General features: G+C 24.6%; 1 protein-coding gene across 1 annotated transcript; it reads left to right on the top strand.

Moving 5' to 3' along the window:
* Positions 1–3,854: 3,854 nt before the first annotated feature.
* On the top strand, positions 3,855–4,471 carry J3458_012312 (uncharacterized protein). Its single transcript, XM_007816394.2, has 2 exons — positions 3,855–4,089; positions 4,145–4,471. Exons 1-2 carry the CDS (start codon positions 3,863–3,865, stop codon positions 4,275–4,277), a joined length of 360 nt encoding a protein of 119 aa, XP_007814585.2. The 5' UTR covers positions 3,855–3,862; the 3' UTR covers positions 4,278–4,471.
* The last annotated feature ends 17,222 nt before the right edge of the window (positions 4,472–21,693 follow it).

The following is a 21,693-nucleotide window of genomic DNA, read 5'->3' as shown; positions in this document are numbered from 1 at the left end:
TATTTGATTGCTGTGGACTGCAATTGCCGCCGTCAAGGCGTTGCCAAGATACTCACGACGTGGTGGTTGAACGAGGCAGACAAGTCAATGAGGAAATATGGCTCATTGCGTCTCCTCAAGGGAGACGGTTGTATGAGGCTCTAGGATTTAGCAAAGTCGCAGCCGGTGCGAGGTTCGATGAAGTGAAGGACAGTTTATGATGACTAGGTTTTGGAATGAGTTACCTGTTTGCGTAATAGGGGAGCAGTCGAGTCAGCACAATGACACACGCAAAAAGCTGTTGATTCTTCGACTTCTCTGGACAATAATATTATGGTGCTTGAGCTATGAATACGTGCTCTGCACTCATGTTTTGCCAAGTCTTGAGCATGCAGCTTCTTTCCCTCCACAGACCCAGTCAACAAGCATAAAGATAAAGCCGAGTGAGCTGGGTGACTGGCCCAAATACCAGGGGTCTGTAAACGATGCCGATCGTGCCTCAGTTGCTGTTGCGCTGCCTCGGACAACACGGCCCAAGATATCTCCCCCGCCCCATATCAAGTGTGCCTTGCAGGGCTAGACTCTCTTGCGACCCGTAGACATGTGTTCCAAGTTCAGTTCTTTTGGATTCCGGAAATGCTGTAGTTGGCGGACGGTCCCGGCCATGGTGGTTGTTATAATCCTGCGACACGGCGTTGGCAGGGAGTTCTGTCGTTTCGTTTGAATTAGTCACTCCGTACCCTTTGTTACTACAGCTCCAAAACAAAGTGTCCTGATCGACATGACGCGACTAGTGCCATCTGTCGCCCCGGATTCCCCTGTTGGACACCTACGCTTGCGATGTCAAAGCCTCAGACTCAACATCTAATGACATTGAGGCCTACCGCGCGAGACACGAAGACAAGCTTGACAATGACGAACCCATTGTGGTGTCTTGGGATGGACCGTTCGATCCAGAAAACCCCAAGAATTGGAAAGGAGCTCGCAATGGGGCACGACCATTCTTGTCTCCTGCTTTACATTCGTCTCGCCCTTCTCGTCGACTATGGTGACCCCGTCTCTGGACGTCATCACCCGAGACCTCCAGGTTCCAACGGGGCTTATGCAGCAGCTGGTCATGTAAATCTTCCTTCTTGGCTACGCACAAGGACCATTTGTCTCTCCGTTGTCGGAGATCTTCGGTCGTGCTATTGTGCTCCAGCTAGCCAAGGTCATGTACTTGGTGTTTAACCTAGCTTGTGGGTTTGCACAAACAAAGGAGCAGATGCTTACGTTCCGATTTCTGAGCGGCGTAGGAGGAAGCGCTCCTCAAGCTGTAAGTGCAGCACGACCTGAGCAAAAGATGATAACGACGTGTTAACACAGGCAGATGTGCCATGGCATCTTGGCGGACTGCTGACGGAAAGAAGAACGGGGCAAGGGCCAAGCGATATACGGGATACTCACGTTTCTGGGACCGGTTCTCGCACCTATTTTAGGGGCGTACGTCTCCATACACACGAGCTGGCGCTGGATCTTTTGGTCAACATCTGCCTTCGACCTTGTCGTCCAAGTCGCCGCCTTGTTCTTCTTAAGGGAAGCCTATGGCCCCAGGATCCTCTCACAAAGGGCGAAGCGCCTATCTAAAGAGACTGGCCGGAGGCATGTCACGGAAGAGAACCGGCCCTTGTTCCAAATAGTCCGGCGTCGTATCTTGGTAGCATCCATTATGTTGTTTGCACATCCTGCTGTGCAAGTGCCGTCTTTATATCGCGCATATCTGTATGGTGTCATGTATCTTGTGTGAACAATGGACAACAGACACGCAAACATTTCTTGTTGCCCGCGTCTGACGATAGAGGCGATAGACTGTCCACATTTCCTATCGTCTGGGTAGGTACCTATGGCATGGCCAAAGGGCCTGCGAGTTTGAACTATTTGTCTCTTGGCTTAGGGTTTGTGATTGGGCTTCAAATCTCGCATTCATTTATTGACAAGGTTTGAAAACATTCCTTACTTCAGGCGTCCTGTTAACATGTCGCTGACTCTGTATGGCTAGCTGTACAAAACATTTCATGGCCAAGAGGATGGCCTGCCGGAGTGACGTGTGACGCCTATGATTATTGGTGCCGCACTATTTCCCATCGGCCTATTTGTCTATGGATGGACTGCGCAGGCAGGGACACACTGGATATTGCCCAATCTCGGCTGCATGATACTTGCCACGGGGCTCATCATTGCTTTTCAGAGTGCTCAGGCATACGTGGAGGATGCATACAACGAGCATTACGCAGCGAGTGCCGCTGCTGCTGGTGCGTTTCTACGTACAATGTTTGGCTCTAGCTTTCCATTGTTTGCGCCGAAAATATACCAAGTTCTTGGACTTGGATGGGGAAACTCCCTCCTTGCATTCACCACCATTGGCATTGGTGTAGTAAGCCCTGGGATGCTTTGGTTCTACGGACATAAGCTACGGGAATGGAGCGGAATGGGAATGAGATAGACGCTGGCTTCGCATTCCCCAGATGCTTGGGCTTGACGCGAGTTGAAGGCTGCGGTTAATGTATCGCCATGCCCGACACAGCACAGCATGGCGCATCATGCTTGTATGGCGAAAATGAGTGTATTGGTCGCATTGCCTCAGCAACTTACTTCATATAATATAGTTAGATCCTACTCTCTCCGTGCCGTATTCTCATGTGCCGATCGAGGCTGTCTTTCCGTGAGGTGCCGTCACTGGCCAACTTGTATTTGCACCCAGCCACCAAGCAGTACCACCTCTTTTGATTCAACAGCCGTCTATGAACGGAGTTGACGTGACGCTCAAGTCCTGCATTCTGGCTAAACGCCTTTATGCAGCCGGCCTCCTCGCACTTGAACGGGCGGGTATGCTGCTTGAGGTGCCGACTATGTTGACCTGTTAACGACGAGCCAGAAAGCACGCAACTCAGAACAACTTACGTCAGCGATCGTCTGGAAAAGAATTCCTGGCACTCCGGGCACCGAGAGAGACTTGTAGAAGCTGAGTTTTGTTGTAAATGGTCAGGTCGCCGTTGCAGCTTTGGGAGGGCATTCGCTGGCCGAGATGCTTCTTCCTCTACTTCGTCCTGTCCAGCAGGCTCGATAGGGCTTGACACCGCTTCATTATACTCTTCAAGCGGACCGCCGCTTCCCCGAACAACCCAGCTGGGATCCACATATTGGAGAGATCGGTTTTCGTGGTGATGATGTAGTTGATCGGATCCAGATGGCCCTGCCGGAGTTTGAACTGAAATTAGAGACCGACCCGGTTGAAAAGGAAAACGGGGTAAAAGAAGCCTGCAGGAGAGAATCAACGGAGCAGGGAAGACAAGTACGACGGCTGCGCGAAATGCAAAGTCGTAGGGAGGCAACAAGTGTACGGTACGCGGAAACCTGTAAGGACTGTGTGCGGTGAGACCGCCAGGGCCGCCCGTGGGAAAAAGAAAGAAAGAGAGAAAGAAAGGGCCACATGATGGGTGCCAATTTTTGAACGATTTATATTTTTACTTTCCCCGGACAAGTTTCGCATTGGCTCCCACCCCTCAACGGTATGCCACAAAATCTGCGTGGCGTCCTTGGCTGCATACAGACTCATTCAGCCAATCATCTTCTACTGGCTTCATTGGGACCTTTCTCAATGGTGTATAGCAGATAGGTATAAAGAGACAGCATTTGGAAACTTAGATTTGTCGACATCAGTTTCAAATCAACGTCTTGGGTGATTCCTGACTCCGTTCAACGTATAATCTCAAGTTCTCTGATATAAGATCGTTGCACTCGTATCCAACAACTACCGAGCATGTCTTCGGTAATCTTTTGCTGCAGTGAAATTAGGCCCTACCGCCCCCAATATCTCTCTCACGAGGGCAGGTTTACCGCTTTCATGTCGTGGGCTGCCTTCCCAAGAGAATCCGCACTCGACAGCACGAGCGAAACAAGGACCGATCTTGTCCATCTCACTCCACCTTTTGCCGTTCAGCTCGTCAGGCAGAAGAACTACGGTGCGCTTGAGTCAAAGAAGTATTTCATCCCAGACAGGGACAATCCCAACGGGTCTCTCGAGGTAGTCGAAGATGACTTGATTCAAGCCAATTTCCAAAAACTCAACACGTAGGCATGCTCACAAACACAATTCTTTGGCTCAATTCTGAACAATCATATCAAGGTACAAGAACTACAAGTGCGAGGCTCACGACAAATTCTACGAAGTCAACATTTATCAGAAGGATCCGGTGAATAAGCATCACTGGCGAGCGACGCTAGCGAGACCGGCTCGTGATATTGACCTAGGCCAGTGACCTGAACTTTCCCAAGCAGGTCTTTGGACTGTATCGGGCTGTTGGATAACCGTAGTTGCGAAGGGTGATTCTACGGGACGATGCGTCCACGTCTCTGGCAATAATATGGCACTCGTAGAAGGAGTTGAGGAGAATCTGAAAACCTAATGCTGAGAGATCTCACTTGAGAAACAAACTGTTGGATCTGATTGCCTTTGATGATGTGAACTAGCCTGGTTATAAAACTAGTCTTACCGAAATAACGACATTCATTATCATTAGATATGTGCAATTTTGTTGTTTGCCTAACTGTGCAATCAAGAATGATGTAGTCGGGTGCTCTAGGCAAGTCCCCGGTCTGCTTCCTACTTTTCACCGGCCTTGGAGACATAATCTGATAAGTAGAGTGTAAAAACGGGTACCCGTAGGCACCCGTGGGTATCTAAGTTTTTCTTAGGTTATTTGTAGGCTACTTATTTTATTATATAAGTAATTTAAGTATATTATAAGTAATCTAATATAAAGATAAGTACCTTATAAATACCTATAAACGTATAATAATATAATATAATAATATAAATTAAATAAATAAATTAATTATAACAATTAATATTAACCCTTTAATATTTAATTATATTTATAATAAGTCTTAAGTTTAAAGTATAAAGTAAGTTATATAAGTTTTATTTAAGTACTTAAAAACACTTAATATTTTTAATAAATAATTATAAGTATCTTATTTTCCCTTATAAATTTATTTAAGTCTTTTTTTCTTACTTATATTTACTTAAAGCCCACGAGTAAGCAACCTACACGGGTACCCGTAGACCTTTTACACCCTACTAATAAGCCTTGTACTCACCAAAACGAAAGACCCAATGATAGTTGGAAATTTAGCTATCGTAAAATAGTTTCATTGGGCTTATCTTAGCTCCAGAGACGGGCACAGCGGTGCAGACTATTGGATTCCTAGCTCTGCGGGAAGGACGGTAAGCCGATGAGAAGGGTTGATACTGGCCATGCTGAAATGCTCTAGGCTGAGATGGAGCTTACAATAAGAGTGGGCAATTTCAAAGTGTCGCGGATGATGCCGCATGCCTCGTAGTGCAAGCACGTACGCTCTCCTTTGGGCTAGAACTATGAGCAGGCGATTCTTCTCAAAGGCTACAGCTTCACGAAGAGAAGATCATTGCTCTTTGCAGAGTCCATAATATGAGATCTAAATTGGAGCCTCTAAAAGCACTTGATCTCTTTTCTTCCAGACTTAAAATAAAGTTCTAGAACAGAGAGAAAACTGAAAGTTTGAGTTGCGGCATGGCCTAGATGCATACGAAGCTTAGGTTACGTTGCTCAAATACAAATGTGAACAAATAAAAGTGGGACCGAATGCGTAATACTGGGCTGGATCGGGTTCTTTTTATTGATAACAAGCTATATACAAGTCAACTCAAATGTCGCACGTCTATAAGGGCAAGGGTGCTTTCCTCGAACAGGCTTGATAATCAAGCCGATGCTACTCTGCGGGGAAACACAACAGTGTTTTCATTAATTAACGTGGTTTCTCTTGGTCAACTTTTAACATGTATGTACGTATACCTTTCCCCCTGCAAGTCAAGCAACTAAATAGCCTGGTTGCCAGCGGATTTGAATACAAGGGGCTACACGTTAGAAGCAAAGCAACTGCAAGTCAAGGGGGAAAAGAATTGCTAGCTTAGGTAGTTAACCACCGTTAAGGCGACCTTTACAAGCTGCCACTTGCCTGAGCATTGCCCTTCTAGTGAGCTAGACCACATCTCTCGACTTAGGTGCTACTTATACTAGAGCATGGGAAACTTATTCTCATGTTAGGCTACTACTGGGGAACTAAGAATCTTAACCCTACTATTACACGGATTAGGTTAAGTAAGGTCTAAGGATTAAAAGCCCTTTATTACATAAAGAGATTACGAGAACTATAAGATATATTAAATATAAGTTATTTCTTTTATATATATAAGATAATTTTCTCTTATCTTTTAGCTTAAAGAAATTAAAAACCTTTAATATCTTATAAGATTATTATTAAATTAAGCTCTTTTACTTTAAGCTCTTTATTAAGCTTTTATTATAAATAATTTTATACTCTTAAAGATAAGCTTTTTATTTATAATTACTTAACTTACTTTATAATATCTTTTAACCTTTTACTATTAGTTTCTCTCTTATAAGTAAAGCTTTAAAGAAAGCCTTATAAAAATTATTATTAAAAGAATTATTATTATTTTTATTCTTAAAATATTTTAATATTATAAAAGCTTTTACTTAATTATCTTATACTCTTTAAAAAGTTTATAATAGTTTATCTTATAAAAGTATAAGTACTTATTACTTTTTAAATTACTTCTTTATTTTCTTTTTAATTAATATTATTATTAATTAAAATATTTATTATACTTTTAATAATAATAATAAGAATTATAACTTTAAGTTAAGAGATTATTACTTTATATCTCTTAAATTTACTTAATTATTATTATTAAAGGTACTTAACTTACTTATTAAGTTATATTATTCTTCTCTTAAAATAAAGAAAAATACTTTACTTTAAAACCTTAAGTTAAGCTTTACTTTAAAGTTATAATATTTATTAATTTAAGTTAAATAATTATTTATAACTCTTTTAGCTTTAAGGTAATTATAAGATAAGCTTTTAACTTAACTTAAAATATTAAATTAATTAATTAATTTATAATAATATATAATAATATTATTAACTTAAATATTTAATTAACTTAAGCTTATAAAGCTTTACGCTTATAAGCTTAATACGTTAAAGCCTTTAATTATTATAATCTCTTAATTATTTAATATTATTATTAAGAGGTTTATAATAAATATTAAAAGGTTATTACTCTTATAAGATAAAGTATTATAATAAAAAGAGATAAGTTTACTTAATTTTAATACATTATAAAAGATATTACTTATTAATCTATTAATAATATATATAATTAAATTATTAAGTATACTTAAAATAATATTAATAAAAAAACTATTATTATTAAGATATAAGAAGTATAAGCTTAAAACTAAAAAAAGTTTAAGTACTTTATTAAGAATTAATAAGAACTTAATATAATATTAAAAGTTAAGTTATAAATAAAAATTAAGTTATTATTAATCTTTTAACTTAATAATATATTAGCTCTTAAAATCTTAATATTTATACTTAAGTATAGCTTTAAAATATTTATATTTTAATTAAATTTATTATTAAAAATACTTTTAAGAAGTTTAAGATAAGTTAATTTATTAATATTAAAAGAATATTAAATAAAACTAAGTGAAAAGTTACCTTAAACCGCTTAATTTAATTACTTATTATTATTATTTTATAAAGTATTAAAAAAAGTACTTTTATCTTATCTTATTATAATAAAGATATACTTTATATAATATATATAAGAAATTTATAAAATAATTAATATTACTTTTATTTCTTAAAACCTTTAATTTATAAGGCTCTTATAAACCTTAGCTATTTAGGTAACTTATTTAATAGTAAAAATAATTATTAGAATAAAAGGCTTAATAAACCTCTTTTAAGTTCTTTAAGACTCTTAAATTTAAGCTTAAAACTCTTTAATTAACTTAAATAAGTAAACTCTTTAACTTATCTTATTAATTAAACTTATATTATAAAGAGAGATAACTTATTAAAGATCTTTAAGTTAACTCTCTTTAATAAAAGATTTCTTATAAAGTTTCACTTTTAATAAATTAATATTATTATATATATTAACTCTTATATATATAGCTTACTCTTTAATTAACTTAAAATTAATTAAATAAAATTATTATTAGCTAATAAGGTAAAGATCTAGTATTAATAAAAAGCCTAATAATTATAAAGTCTTTAAGTAATAGACTATTAAAACGTGTATATTATTATTATTTAAAAGAGATTTAAAGATATCTTAAAAGTAATTAATAACTTTAAGAGACTTTTAAAGATTAAATACTTTAAGAATATCTTATAATTTCTTATAAATATAATAAACTTAAATAAAATAGTTTATTAAATTAGTTTTACTCTTTAAACGTATATTATTAAAGTATTATTAAATAAGATAATTAAATTAATTTACTTAAGAAAAGGTAATATATTACTTTTAAATAAAAAATACTTTAATACTATTATTAAAGTAAGTTAAATTTATAAGAATATATTAATAAACTTTAACTTAATTAAATTTATAAGAAAAAATATATTTAATTTAACTTAAAAGCTCTTAAAATTAAGTTAATTTAAAATTAATAGCTTATAAAAACCTTTAAGCTTATTAAAGGAATTCTTGAAGAATTAAATTAAAAATAATAAGCTTAATAAAAAAAAAGATAAAAGTTCTTTTAAAAAGCTTTTAAAGGGATTAATAAGGCTTTTATTAAGAAAAGAAAAAAGGCTAATAATTATTATTAGTATTATAAATAAGATAATTACTCTTTTACCTAATATTATATTAATAAAAATAAAGAAAGTAATATTTTACTATTAGTCTCTTTTAAGATTACTAATATTATAAAATTTAATAATAATAAATGAAAATCTAATAAAAAGAAATTAAAGCTATTATTAGTAAAATAGCCTAAGATTAATATAATTTTAAGAGATTTAATAGAATATAATTACGTATTACTCTTTAACTTTAATTTAAATTTTTAAAAGACTCTTATAAGTTATTTTATAAGAAAAGGTTTTTATCTTAAAATAAGCTTAACGTAGCTTTATATTTAAAAAAGCTTTAACTTAATAAACTTTAAATTAAGCTATAATTAATAAGTTTTATAACTTTAATTAAGTAAAAGAAAGAAATATTAATTAAAGTTCTTCTTAATATTAATAGCTTTTTTACTTATTATATCTTTAATATTAGCTTAAAAATTAAGGATTTTAATTTATAAGTAACCTTAAAAGAAGATCTTATATAGGTTTAATAATAAGCCTAATAACTCTAATAGCTATTATTATATAAGCTTTATTATTTTAAGGTATTAAAAAGATTACTTTATAAGTATAAACTTTAAGTTAAAAGCTATAAGGTTTAATTATAATATTATTCTTTTTTACTAGTAAATAAAGTAATATTAGTTAATAAACCTTTAAAATAATAACTTAAATAAGATAAAGTTTACCTTAAAGTTCTATAAAAAGAATTATATAAGCTTAAATTTATTAAGACTTATATAAATAAAAATCGCGTTATAATAATAAAATTAATAGTATAAGTAACTTTAAATATAATATTTAAGGAATTTAAGAAGTTTATTTTTATTATATTAATTAAAGTAACTCTTTACCTTTAAACTATTAATTATAAAATTATTAAATTAAACTAATAAAAGGGAAATCTTTACTATTATATAGCGGTATTTATGCTTATAAGTTAAAGAAAGTTAGATAGTGCATTTAATCGTAGCTACGTTATTAATATAAGAGGATAAGTACACGTATAAGTCTTTAATTTAATAAGTTTTACCTTTATAATTAATTTTATAAGGTCTTTTACTAATATTTTACTAAGTCTTTTAATTAACTTTATATAAGCTTACGTTATACAGTTAAATTATTTAGGTTATTTAAGTACTTATTTACACTTATAATAGGTTATAGCTTAAAATACGTGTAATTAAAATTATTAGTATTTCAAAAGTATTTAATTACTTTATTTAAATTAATTTATTACTTATTTAAGAATCTTATTATTCTTAAGAAGTAAGTTATAAAAATTAAAAAGTAACTAGATTATAATATTATATATAAAGTTATAAGTATATATATATATTACGTTTAAGCTAATAAAAATAATAGTTTTACTTAAGTAATATTTTTATTAAGAAAGAATTATTTAATCTCTTATAAAAGGTACTTTTTAATTACTATAAGAATAAATTAAAATAGATATAAAGGCCTAATAATATTTATATTTAAGAGAATATAAAAGAATTATAATTGTAATAAAATAAACTAAAACTAAGAAAGAAATTATAAGTAAATTATAAAGATAATTTAAATTATTTAATTAAGTAAAGAGAAATTATAATAAAATGAAAATTATTATAATTAAACTAAAAAGAAAAAGTTATTTTAAAGGTCTTTAATTAAAATAAAAACGTACTTACCCTTTAAATATTAATAGACTTATAGTTAAAAAGAAGACTCTTATTAAAATAGCTTAAATTAATTAAAAAAGAATTAAAAAGAGAAAGAATTAATTAATTAATTAAAAGAATATAATATTTCTTATAATATCCCTAATAATTATAATCTTATAATTAATTATAAGAAATAATATTATAACGTTTATTATCTTAGCTTATAAGATTATCTTTATAATAAAATTATCTTTAAAAGAGATATAAAAGATTATTTTTAAGTTAAGTAAACTAATATAAATATCTTTTAAATATAATTAATTAAATAATTAAAAAGAATTTAAAAGAAAAGAGTTTATTAATTTATTTACTATTAATTAATAAGAAGTTATTAAGAAAACCTTATATTTTTACTAATAATACTCTCTTTAAGAATTTAACTTAAAGAAAGAAAAGCTTATAATTAAAAAGCTAAACGTTTTAAGATTAATTAATTCTATTATAATTTATAATAAAAACTTATTTAAAGTTATAAGCTAATAAAACCTTACCTTATTTATTAATATAAGCTTTAACTTTAAGAGATTTATTAAAATTCTTAAAGAAGCTTTAAGTAAATAAGAAATTTTAATTATATTTTAAAAAGCCTTTAAAGTTAAACCCTTTAATAAAGAAAATATCTTTAACTTCTTAAAGAAATTTAAAAAAAGATAATTACCTTAATTATTTTAAAGAAAAAGTAAATAAAGATATTAAAATATAATATTACTTCTCTTAAAAGAACGCGCGTTAAAACCCTTATAATTATTAATAATTAAAATAAAGTTAAGAAGAAACTTCTCTTATAATATAATATAATTAATTAAAATTAAATAAAGATTATAATAAATAAGTTAAAAAGTCTTAATACTTAATATTTAAGAGAGATTTTTAAGACTCTTTATTAATTATACCTTTATTAAAGCTTATAAAGTAAAGCTAAACCTTTTACGTAAATAAAATTTATCTTTTAATTAAATACTTTATATAAAGCTTTACTTAATTAATTATAAGCTTTATAAATAAAAAAGAGTATTTATAAAGTAAAATTATTTTAAAGAAGTATATTATACTTTAAAGTAAGCTAAATAAGTATATATAAGTTAAGCTTAAACTTATAAATTATAACTAGAGTATTAACTATAGTATAGTTTTATAGTTTTATAGTTTTTATAGTTTCGAATATAAAAAATTATATTAAATCTAATAAAATACTTATAGAATTATAAGTTTTACGGATAACTAGTATAAATTCTATATTATAAGCTAATATTAAAAAAAGTAGGTTCTTATATAATATTATAAGCTTAAAACTTAGAAAACTACATTTTGTAGTTTTTATAGTATAGTATAGTATAGTATATTTTTAGAAAATTACATAATCTAGTTTTTAAGCTTATAATAAGCTATTAGGACCCACTTTTTTATATAAGCTAATTGGTTATAATATTAGCTAACTTATATATTTATTATTATAATTTAAGTATTTTATTAGATTTATTATTAATTATTTAAGCTTTTTTGAAAATTAAAAATATAGTTTTCTTATTAAAACTTAATACTCTAATTATAACTTAATTATATTAGAATTAAAGTATTTACTTTAAGACTAAAAGTATACTTTAAAGATTATTTATAAACTAATAAAAGGTATTTTTAAGGGTAGCTTAAATAATTATAAGAAGTAAAGCTTATATTAAAATAAATTTATAATTAAAGAAGTAAATAAAAATTAAAGAGAGAATAAAAAACTTAGCTTTATTATTAGTTCTTCTTTTAATTAAATAAATAAAATTATAAAGTAACTTAAAAAGATAAAAATTACGTTAATTAAGTAAGCTAAAAGGTAAATTAATTTAAAAGAATAACTTAAGTAATATTAAAAGAACTTACCTTAAAAAGTAATAAGCTTAATTAAAGTAATTAAAAACTAATTTAATTTAATTATATTTAATTTAAAAATAAAGAATTAAATAATAATAGCGTTAATAATTACTTTAAAATTAATTATATTTATATAAAAGAACGTTAAAAGATTTAATATTATTATTATAATAATATAAGATATTTCTTTAAGAAATACTTTTACTTAAAGTATAATTAAATGCTTAGCTTTATTTAATATAACGTAAATACGCGTATTCTTATAATTAATATTAAAGTATAAAAATATATTATATTATTATAACTTTTATTTTAGTTTCTTATTATTAAAAGTTATATAAAAAGGCTTATTATACTTTAAGTTAAATTATTTTTAAATACGTACGTTTATATATACTTAAATTAAGTAAAATGCTTTAAAGATACTTTATTAAAGAAATAAAATACGTTATAAAAAGAGATTAAAATACTATAAAAGAAGTTAAAGTAAATTAATATATTTAAGTAAGCGTTAAAAAAGAGTAATTCTTATAATTTACCTTTAATTAAACCCTTATTTATTATAATAATTATAATATTTAAAATATATATAATAAAAAGCACTTAAGCTTATAATTTTAAATTTAAAGTTAATCTTTTAATAAACGTAAACGTATATAAGTAAGTAAAGCTTAAAGATAATTAAAATAATACTAAGAATAAAAATAAAAAAAGTAAAATTATAGCTTAAAATAATAAAGCTAGGCTAAAAATAATTAAACTTATTAAAAATAAGGTTAATAGGTAAGTATAAATAAAATAATTAAAGGAAAACTATTTAATTAAAAGAATTATAATATAATTATATAAAGAAACGCTTTTTAAGAAGATTAGCGTTTTATTAAGAGACTTATATTAATTACTTTTAAGCCTTATAACTTTAATAAGAAACGAAATTAATAATTATATTAATAATATTAATAATATTAAATAATATAATAAAAAATTAATAACCCTTTTAAAGAAATCTATTAAATTTATAAATAAAAATACTTTAAAATTAAATTAAGTAATTCTAATATTTAATATAATATTAATTATAAAGAATTATATGGAAAATAATTAAAATATAATAAAAACCTTAAATAAAGAAAATAATATACTTTTAATAAGTATAAACGTAAAACTTTAAGTATTACTTATAAAAAGGCTTTAAGGTATACTTAAATTAATTAATTATTAAATTAACTTTTAAGTAAACTTAATTTTATAGCTTAAAGAGATTGTTAGGTATACGTAAAAGTTATTATACTTATAAGTGTAACTTAATTATAAGAGAGTATCTTTTATACGTATTTTAATAAATAATAGCTTATAAAGAAATATTATTAGTATAAAGTTTACTCTTTAAGTAGGTTTAAAAATATATACGCTTATAAAGAATATATTTATAATCTTATTCTTCAATAAAACTATATATATATATTTTATTAGCTTAAACGCGACACATATATACACTAGTAACTCTATACGTGGTATCGCGATATAGTTACTTTCTAATTCTTATAACTTACTTCTTAAGGCTAATAAGGTTCTTAAATAAGTAGTAAATTAATTTAAATAAAGTAATTAAATGCTTTTAAAATACTTATAATTCTAATTACACGTATTATAAGCTATAGCTTATTACGTATATAAATAAGTAATTAAATAACTTAAATAATTTAGCTATATAACGTAGGCTTATATAAGGCTAATTAAATAACTTAATAAAATATTAGTAAAAGATCTTATAAACTTAATTATAAAGGCGAAACTTATTAAATTAAAGACTTATACGTGTATTTATTCTCTTATACTAATAATATAGCTATAATTAAATATATTATTTAACTTTCTTTAACTTATAAGCGTAAATACTACTATATAAATTCTTCTTAAATAAGTAAAGCCTATTACTTTTATAAGTTAATAATAAGTAGTAATAATTAAGTAAATCTATTATATAATCTTTTAATTTATAAACTAATTATTTAATTATAATTTTAGCTCTCTTATCTTTTTACTTAGCTTTAAAGTCTTTAGTATTATTAGTTTAATCTTCTCTTTTTCTTTCTTTATAGCGTTAAAACGTTCTAGTCTTTTAAAGGCTCTTATAAAGTAGTATCTTATAAATTTAATAGTTATCTCTTAGAATAATTAATAGCGTTTAATAATATTATACTAGAACTTCTTTTATATTAGTTCTTTTAAAATTAAGTTTATAAAGCTTATATCTATAGGTAATCTATTATATATTAATTATTTCTATATATACCCTTATAAAAGGTTTATTATATTACACGTAATCTTTTAAGCTAAAGGGAGATAATAGTACTTTACTTAATTTATAAGAGCTTTACTTTAATTAAAGGTTATTATATTTAAAACTACCCTTTAAATATTTTCTTTATAATTAAAGTATTTATTTTTCGTAGCTAATAATATAATGCTAGTTTTTACTTTTTTCTTAGCCTTTTTAATTTCTTTAAGGTCTTTTAAGTAATTAAAGAGTTATTTAATAGTTAAAAGCTAATCTAATATTATTATTTTCTTTTCTTTAATTAAACTTTTATAAAATAATAATAAAGAAAAAAATAAACTAATATTAAATAATAGAAGTTAATTTATTAGTTTCTTTAATATTAATCTTAAAGGCTTTAAAGTTATAAGGCCTTAAATATTATTCTCTTTATTATTACTCTCTTAATTAAAGTTATTAAAACTTTATTATTAAGGCGTCTTTTTTAAGTTTAGCGTAATAATATTTTTCTTAACCTTTTTTAAGACTTTTATAAGGTTAATAACTTTCTTATTTATTTAATCTCTTATAATCTTAAAGTATTTAATAGTTATATTAACCTTACACTTAATAATTAATTATTATAGGTTATTATAAGTAATTAAGTATTCCCTTAAAACTTTAAGCTATATTCTTTTTATATAATATTATATTTTAAATATAGCTATATTCTTATTAATTATAGTTTATTTAATTAATCTTAAATAATTATATCTTTATTAGCTAATATAAGTATTTTTTAAAATAAAGCCTTTAATTAGTATAATAGTATTCTTCTTTATTATAAGTATATATAATTTACCTTTACTTTTATAAAGACTTTAACCTAAAAATCTAAGGTTATTATCTTTCTCTCTTATTACTTTAAGGTATACTTTAAGCTTATTTATAGCTATATCTCGTAGAATTTATAGGACTTTATTTACTCTTTTATTATTTATAGCGTGGCTTTTCTTTAATAAATATAACTAATCTTTTAAGTATAACTTATAGTTACTTTTAGCTAAGGTTTTCTCTTTAAGTACTATTATCTCTTAGATATAAATATTCTTTAATTTAGCTTATTTTCCTATTATTTTATTTAAGTAATAGCTTATAAGTTCTTTAAAGTAATTAATTAAGAATATTAAATACGCGTAATTATATTTTTAGTTTTTAGTTTATAATATATATAATATTAGAATATAATTAAACTTATAGGGGTAATTTAGTAATTAAAGTACTTATTATTATCTCTTAATAAACTACTTAAAACGTTAGTTTTTATCTCTTATAAAAGAGTTAAATACGTATAATATTTTACGCTTATAATTAAATGTAAAGTATACTTAATAGCTTAAAAAGTATATAAACCTTATAAAGAATTATATTTTCTTTTAGTATATATAAATATCTTATAGATTATATTAAACGCTATATATAATATTTATTAGGGTATTATTAAGTCTCTTAACCTTATTATTAGTTAATCTATATAATTCTTACTTAATAAGTTACCTAGCTTATATAGTAAATAAGTGTAATATAATATTAAGAATCTTTTTAATTTCTTTTCTTATAATATAACTTATTATTATTAATTTAAATTAATTTAATTAATAGTTTAGCTCTTTTTTAGCGTAGCTTTTAGCTATAAATCTATAAATTTCTATTAAGTTATTATTTTATAACTCTTTAAATATTATTATAAATATAAGTAATAGTTCTTTATAATACTTATTAGAGATTTTTAAGTTCTTATAAACTTTACGTTTATAATTTTATTACTTTTAAGGTTAATATAATAATAATTAAAAGAAATAATAGTTAATAAGATTTTACTTAATAAGTAATTTCTCTCTTTTTATATAATACTTACTAGTATATATAAAGTACGTTCTTTTATATATAATAATAATTACGTTCTTAGTCTTTAAAAATAAGTATACCTAATTCTTTTTTAATTTAATAACGTTAACTTATACTTATATTTAAGCGGTTATAATTAAATACTTTATAAGTTTAATTTCTTTAAAGATACCTTTCTTAATTAAAAACACTTAAAGAGCTTAAATACTTAATTTAATTAATACTTAAATATCTTTTTATAAGATTTCTTATACCTTATAAGCAGGATTTAAAGGGTAAGTAAGTTAAAAGATTTAATTTTTAATAGCTTAAACCTAATACTACTTAAAATAATAAGTGGGAAAGCTTTATAATACTTTTAATAATAATAATACTAAGAGTTATAAAGCTTTAAGAAGAAAAGATATAAAGGCTATATTATATTAAAGAGAAGAAAAGATATTAATATATATAAAAGGTAAAAAGATTAAATACTTAAAAGATATAAAGAGTACTTTTTTATACTTATAATATATAGTATTATAGCCTTAAATGCTTTATTTAAACTTTATAATAAATTACTATATAATTTCTTACTTAATATTACTTAACTATTAGTTTTTCTCTTTTATAACTCTCTTCTTTTAATATCTCTCTTTTTTATCTCTTAATTATTTAATTATAGGTAATTAAGTTTATTATATTTATAAGAACCTTTTAAACGTTATTTTAATTATCTTAAAGATAATTCTTAAAGATAAATTTATATTCTTTATTACTATTAAAAACTAATAAGATTATAATAGTAAGCTTTAAGCTAATTCTTTTATTATTTATTAGGTACTTTACTTTTCTTTATTTAATTAAAGTTTCTTTTAAGTATATATTAATTTTCTTTAACTTAAATACGCCTTTTACTTTTAGGTTTATAGTAAGTATAATCTTAAATAAGGTAATACTCTTATATATCTTAAGATAATTATTTATATAAAGCCTTTAAAGAGTACTCTCTTAAATAAAGCTAACTATTAAGGTAAGATAAGGCTCTTTAATTATTTTTATTAGTTTATTCTTAATAAACTTAAAGATAATAATCTTTTTTACTAGAAAATACTCTATTATTAGTCTTATAACGTGATTCTTATTTTTATTAAAATAGCCTATTTTAATAGTTAATTTCTCTTAGTTATAATTAATTACCTTAAGCGCGTTTATACTTTACTTATTTTATTATATAAGAGATTAAATTATATTTTATACTTTTATTACTTTAACTTCTTTAAAAAAACTATTATTATATTTAAAGAATACGTTATAACTTCTTTTTATAATTACGTGTTCTTTAAAATATATTTATATAAGTCTTATAATAATTATATTTAAAATAACTCTTATATAGCTTTTTATAAATAGCGTTTATACCTAGCTTATAAGCCTTATAATTTTAATTATAGTTCTTTATTTAAGCCTTTTCTTAGAAAGAATTACTTATCTTTAACTATTAAGGTATATATTAATTTAAATATCTCTTCTTATATTACTTTAAAGAACGCTTTACGTATTATAATTAATTACTCTTATTCTTATAATAATAAGAGACTTATTAAGGCTATTACTTATAAAGTAATTAAGAAACTTAATAAAAAGATAAAGAAGAACGTTAAATTTAAGGTATAAGTAAAATAAGCTATATTTTACTAGTACTTTAACTTTACTTTATATAATTAATTAATTTATATCTCGTTTTATTAACTTTTATCTCTCTTTTAAGTGCTTATATTATCTTTTCTTAATATTAATATCTCTTACTTCTTTTAGCCTACTTAATTTACTTTATAATACCTCTTATTAGTTATAATTTATAGAAGATTTAAATAATATTAGGCTTTTTAATAAGAAGTTTTATCTTAGAGTAATAAAGCTTATTTACTTCTCTTTTTATAATTAATATAGTAAATTAGTTTAATAATTACCTCTTTAACTTATAATTATTCTTATAATATACTAGACTATTTAATCTTTTTATACCCTTAATTATCTTAGCTTTAAGTACTTATAATTAAGGTTAATTATTAAATAATTAGGTCTATTAATAATTAATATTATTAATTATAAATAATAATAAAATAGCTTTTATCTTTAAGCTAAAACCTAATACTCTTAGGCCTTATTTAATTATAAAGAATTAAAACCACTTATATTAAGGTTATACTTATATAAGTTTTATATAATAATTATATAATTTTTAAAGTAAAATTATATATTTCTTATTAAACTTTTATAATTTTTAATATTAATTTATATAAGTTAAAATAAAGGTAAGTTCTTAGGTTTTTAAGCTATTTTAATAGTTCTTTTATTAGCTTACTTATATTTAATATAAGTATTATCTCTTATCTCTTATTTTAAGCGTTTATTTCTTCTTTAATTAACGTTTTCTTACTTTTTAAGGGTACTTAAGTGTTATTAATATATTTATTAATCTTTCTTCTTTTAACTCTTATCTCTTACTTTAATTATAGCCTTCTTCTTAAGATAAAACGATTAAGAATAATAGTTTTATCTTTAAAATAGGTATTCTTAACTTTAATTAATTAATGTATTTATTAAGATAAACTTATCTCTTTTCTTAATTATAATAAGGGGTAGTTTAATTTTAAGATACTATTATAGGTATTATTTAAGCGAAAGCGTAACCTTTACCTTCTTATCTCTAAGCTTCTTTACTTAATTCTTAGTTAAGTTTAAAGCTCTTACGAATATAGTAAATACAAGTGTATTATGTATTGTATTTTATATTGTATTGTATTTTCGTGTCTTGTATTTAAATATAATATATTATATTCTTAAAATACCTATAAATATATTATTAGAGAAAAACGCTAGTAAATTTTTTACTTATATATATAAGGCTAATTATAAGGCTTATAAGAAATATTTTTATATAGTTAAATAGAGCTATTTTAGTCCTTTAAAATGTATTAATTTATATTATTATAAGTTATATAATAAGAGAGTTATTTATATTTTTATTACTTAAAATATATTATTAAAAATTTAAAATATAAAGTTTAAACTTTAAATATATAAATTTTATAAAATTAAATACTTTAAAGCTATTAACGCGTTAATTAATTATATTACTTAATTATTATTATTTTTAAGTCCTTTTTTCTTAATTTATATAGTATTAAACTTAAATTTTTAAGCTTTATTATTTAATATCTTAATAATTATTAAAAATATAATAGTAAATAATATATTATTATAAACCTTAGAATTATATTAATATAATACTATTTTTTATATAATTAATTCTTAATAATATATCTAAAAATATACTATAAAAAGGCTTAAGAGTAAATGTTAAATTTAAAAAAATATAAATGCAAGTAACTTTTTAAATATGTAACTTATAAAATTAATATAAATATCTTTATAAAGCTAAAGTTCTTTTTTATTATTATAAAATTTAAAAAAATATTAAAAGCTTTATTTTATACTAATATAAAGCTATTATGTATTATAAATATCACTATCTTTCTCTTCTTCCCTATTTTTAGTACTATTTATAAATTTAACTTTAAAAATAGCTTTATTACTACTAGAAAAAGCTAAATTTTCATCTAATTTAGATTTTTCTAAATCTAAGCTAAAATAAGAGAATAAATTATAATATTTCTTTAGTTTAACTCGTTTTTCCTTATTTTTAGCCTAGTTTTTTAATAATAAAATTTTTTAAATACTAGAATGCATTAAAGAGATTCTTCGCTTATTAATTACGTTACCTTCTTAGTTAAAATTCCCTTTTATAGCTCCTAAAGTAGCTAAAATAGCTAAATATTTTCGTGCTATTATTAAAAGAATTGGAAAAGCTTTAATAGAATTAGCCTACCAAATAAATATATCTTCCTATTAAAAGTTAGTATTTTTTTTAATATAATTAAGCTTATAAAGTTAAGGTTATTATAATAAAAGTTAAAAATACCTTATTATCTTCTAAATTAAGCTTATAATAACTAGAAATCTCGTTTTTTTTAGTTTCTTTAATAGCTTTATTTTTTTACTTAAGAAATAAGTTATTAAATAAACTAGGCTTTAATTTAGGCTTAGAATCTTTATAAGATATTAATTTCTTAGCTAGTTATTTTAAATCGATTATTACTTAATTATTTAAATTAGAACTAGAAGAAGAATCTTCTTCTATTTCTATATTTAGAATAAGCTTATTTTTAGGGTCTTTTATATATAATTTATATATTCTAAGATATAATTAGTTATAAAATATTAAAAAAAAAGTTATTTTTATACTTACTCTTAATATTCTATTTTTAAATCATTTAATAATAAATGTAAAGTAATTGAATTTATATTAAATTAGGTTTTAACCGTTTTAATATTAAATCTAGGGTCTAATATAGTAGCAAATAAATAAGGCTTTTAAAAACTATAATTACTATTAATATTTTTTAGAAAATAGTAATTTAGTTTCTTTAAACCTGTATTTAAAGCTGAAATAAAAGCTCTAGCTAATAGATTATAAGCGTTTTTCTATAAATAATTTAAAATAGTTATTATAATTTATTTTAATATAAAAAGCTTAATATAAAAAGTTTAAAAATATAAAAACTTACGTTTTTAAGCTAACTTTCTTAATCTTTTAATATATTTTTAAGAAGAAAGTATATTTTAAAGATATAAAAAGATACTAAGCTTATAGTATTATAAGCCTAGCTTTATAATTTCTTTATAGGCTTATTAAAAACCTCTAAAATGCTTAATAAAGTCTTTAAATTAAGCTATTCTTACGTTATTAAATTAGTATCTTTAAAAGCTGCTATATTTGTAACGTTTTGTAATAATATAATAGCTTTTTTAAGCATAATAGTCGTATTTATTATTCTAAAAGTTGAATTCTATCTCGTTACGTTTGCTAAGTTAAGTAAAAATAGTTAGTAATAATTATTAATAGTTTTAAATAGATTTTTAAGGTCTTAATAAAAGAAATAAAAGCTATTAAGTATATTATATAAGTTATAACTTACCTAATAGTATTTTTATAATATTATTATTTTTAGCTATAAAGCCCTTAAATTTAGCTTCTTTTAAAGCTTTAATCTATTAAGAATAAAGTTATTAGTTATTTTTAAGAAGAATCGCTATTTTTTTAACTTTTCCAATAATTCCTATATAATAATTAGCTTGAAAATATATAAATATAATAAAAAAAAACTT

Source organism: Metarhizium acridum, assembly GCF_019434415.1.
Source record: "Metarhizium acridum strain ARSEF 324 chromosome Unknown scaffold_255, whole genome shotgun sequence".
In the NCBI taxonomy this organism is placed as follows: Eukaryota; Fungi; Ascomycota; class Sordariomycetes; order Hypocreales; family Clavicipitaceae; genus Metarhizium; species Metarhizium acridum.
This window is presented reverse-complemented; position numbering and strand designations above follow the sequence as displayed.

What these genes read in the sequence shown, in the direction of transcription:
- J3458_012312 (XM_007816394.2), top strand. Translation starts at nt 3,863, where the DNA reads ATGTCGTGGGCTGCCTTCCCAAGAGAATCCGCACTCGACAGCACGAGC. An exon ending in AATTTCCAAAAACTCAACAC is followed by an intron (nt 4,090 to 4,144) that starts GTAGGCATGCTC and finishes AATCATATCAAG; the next exon opens with GTACAAGAACTACAAGTGCG.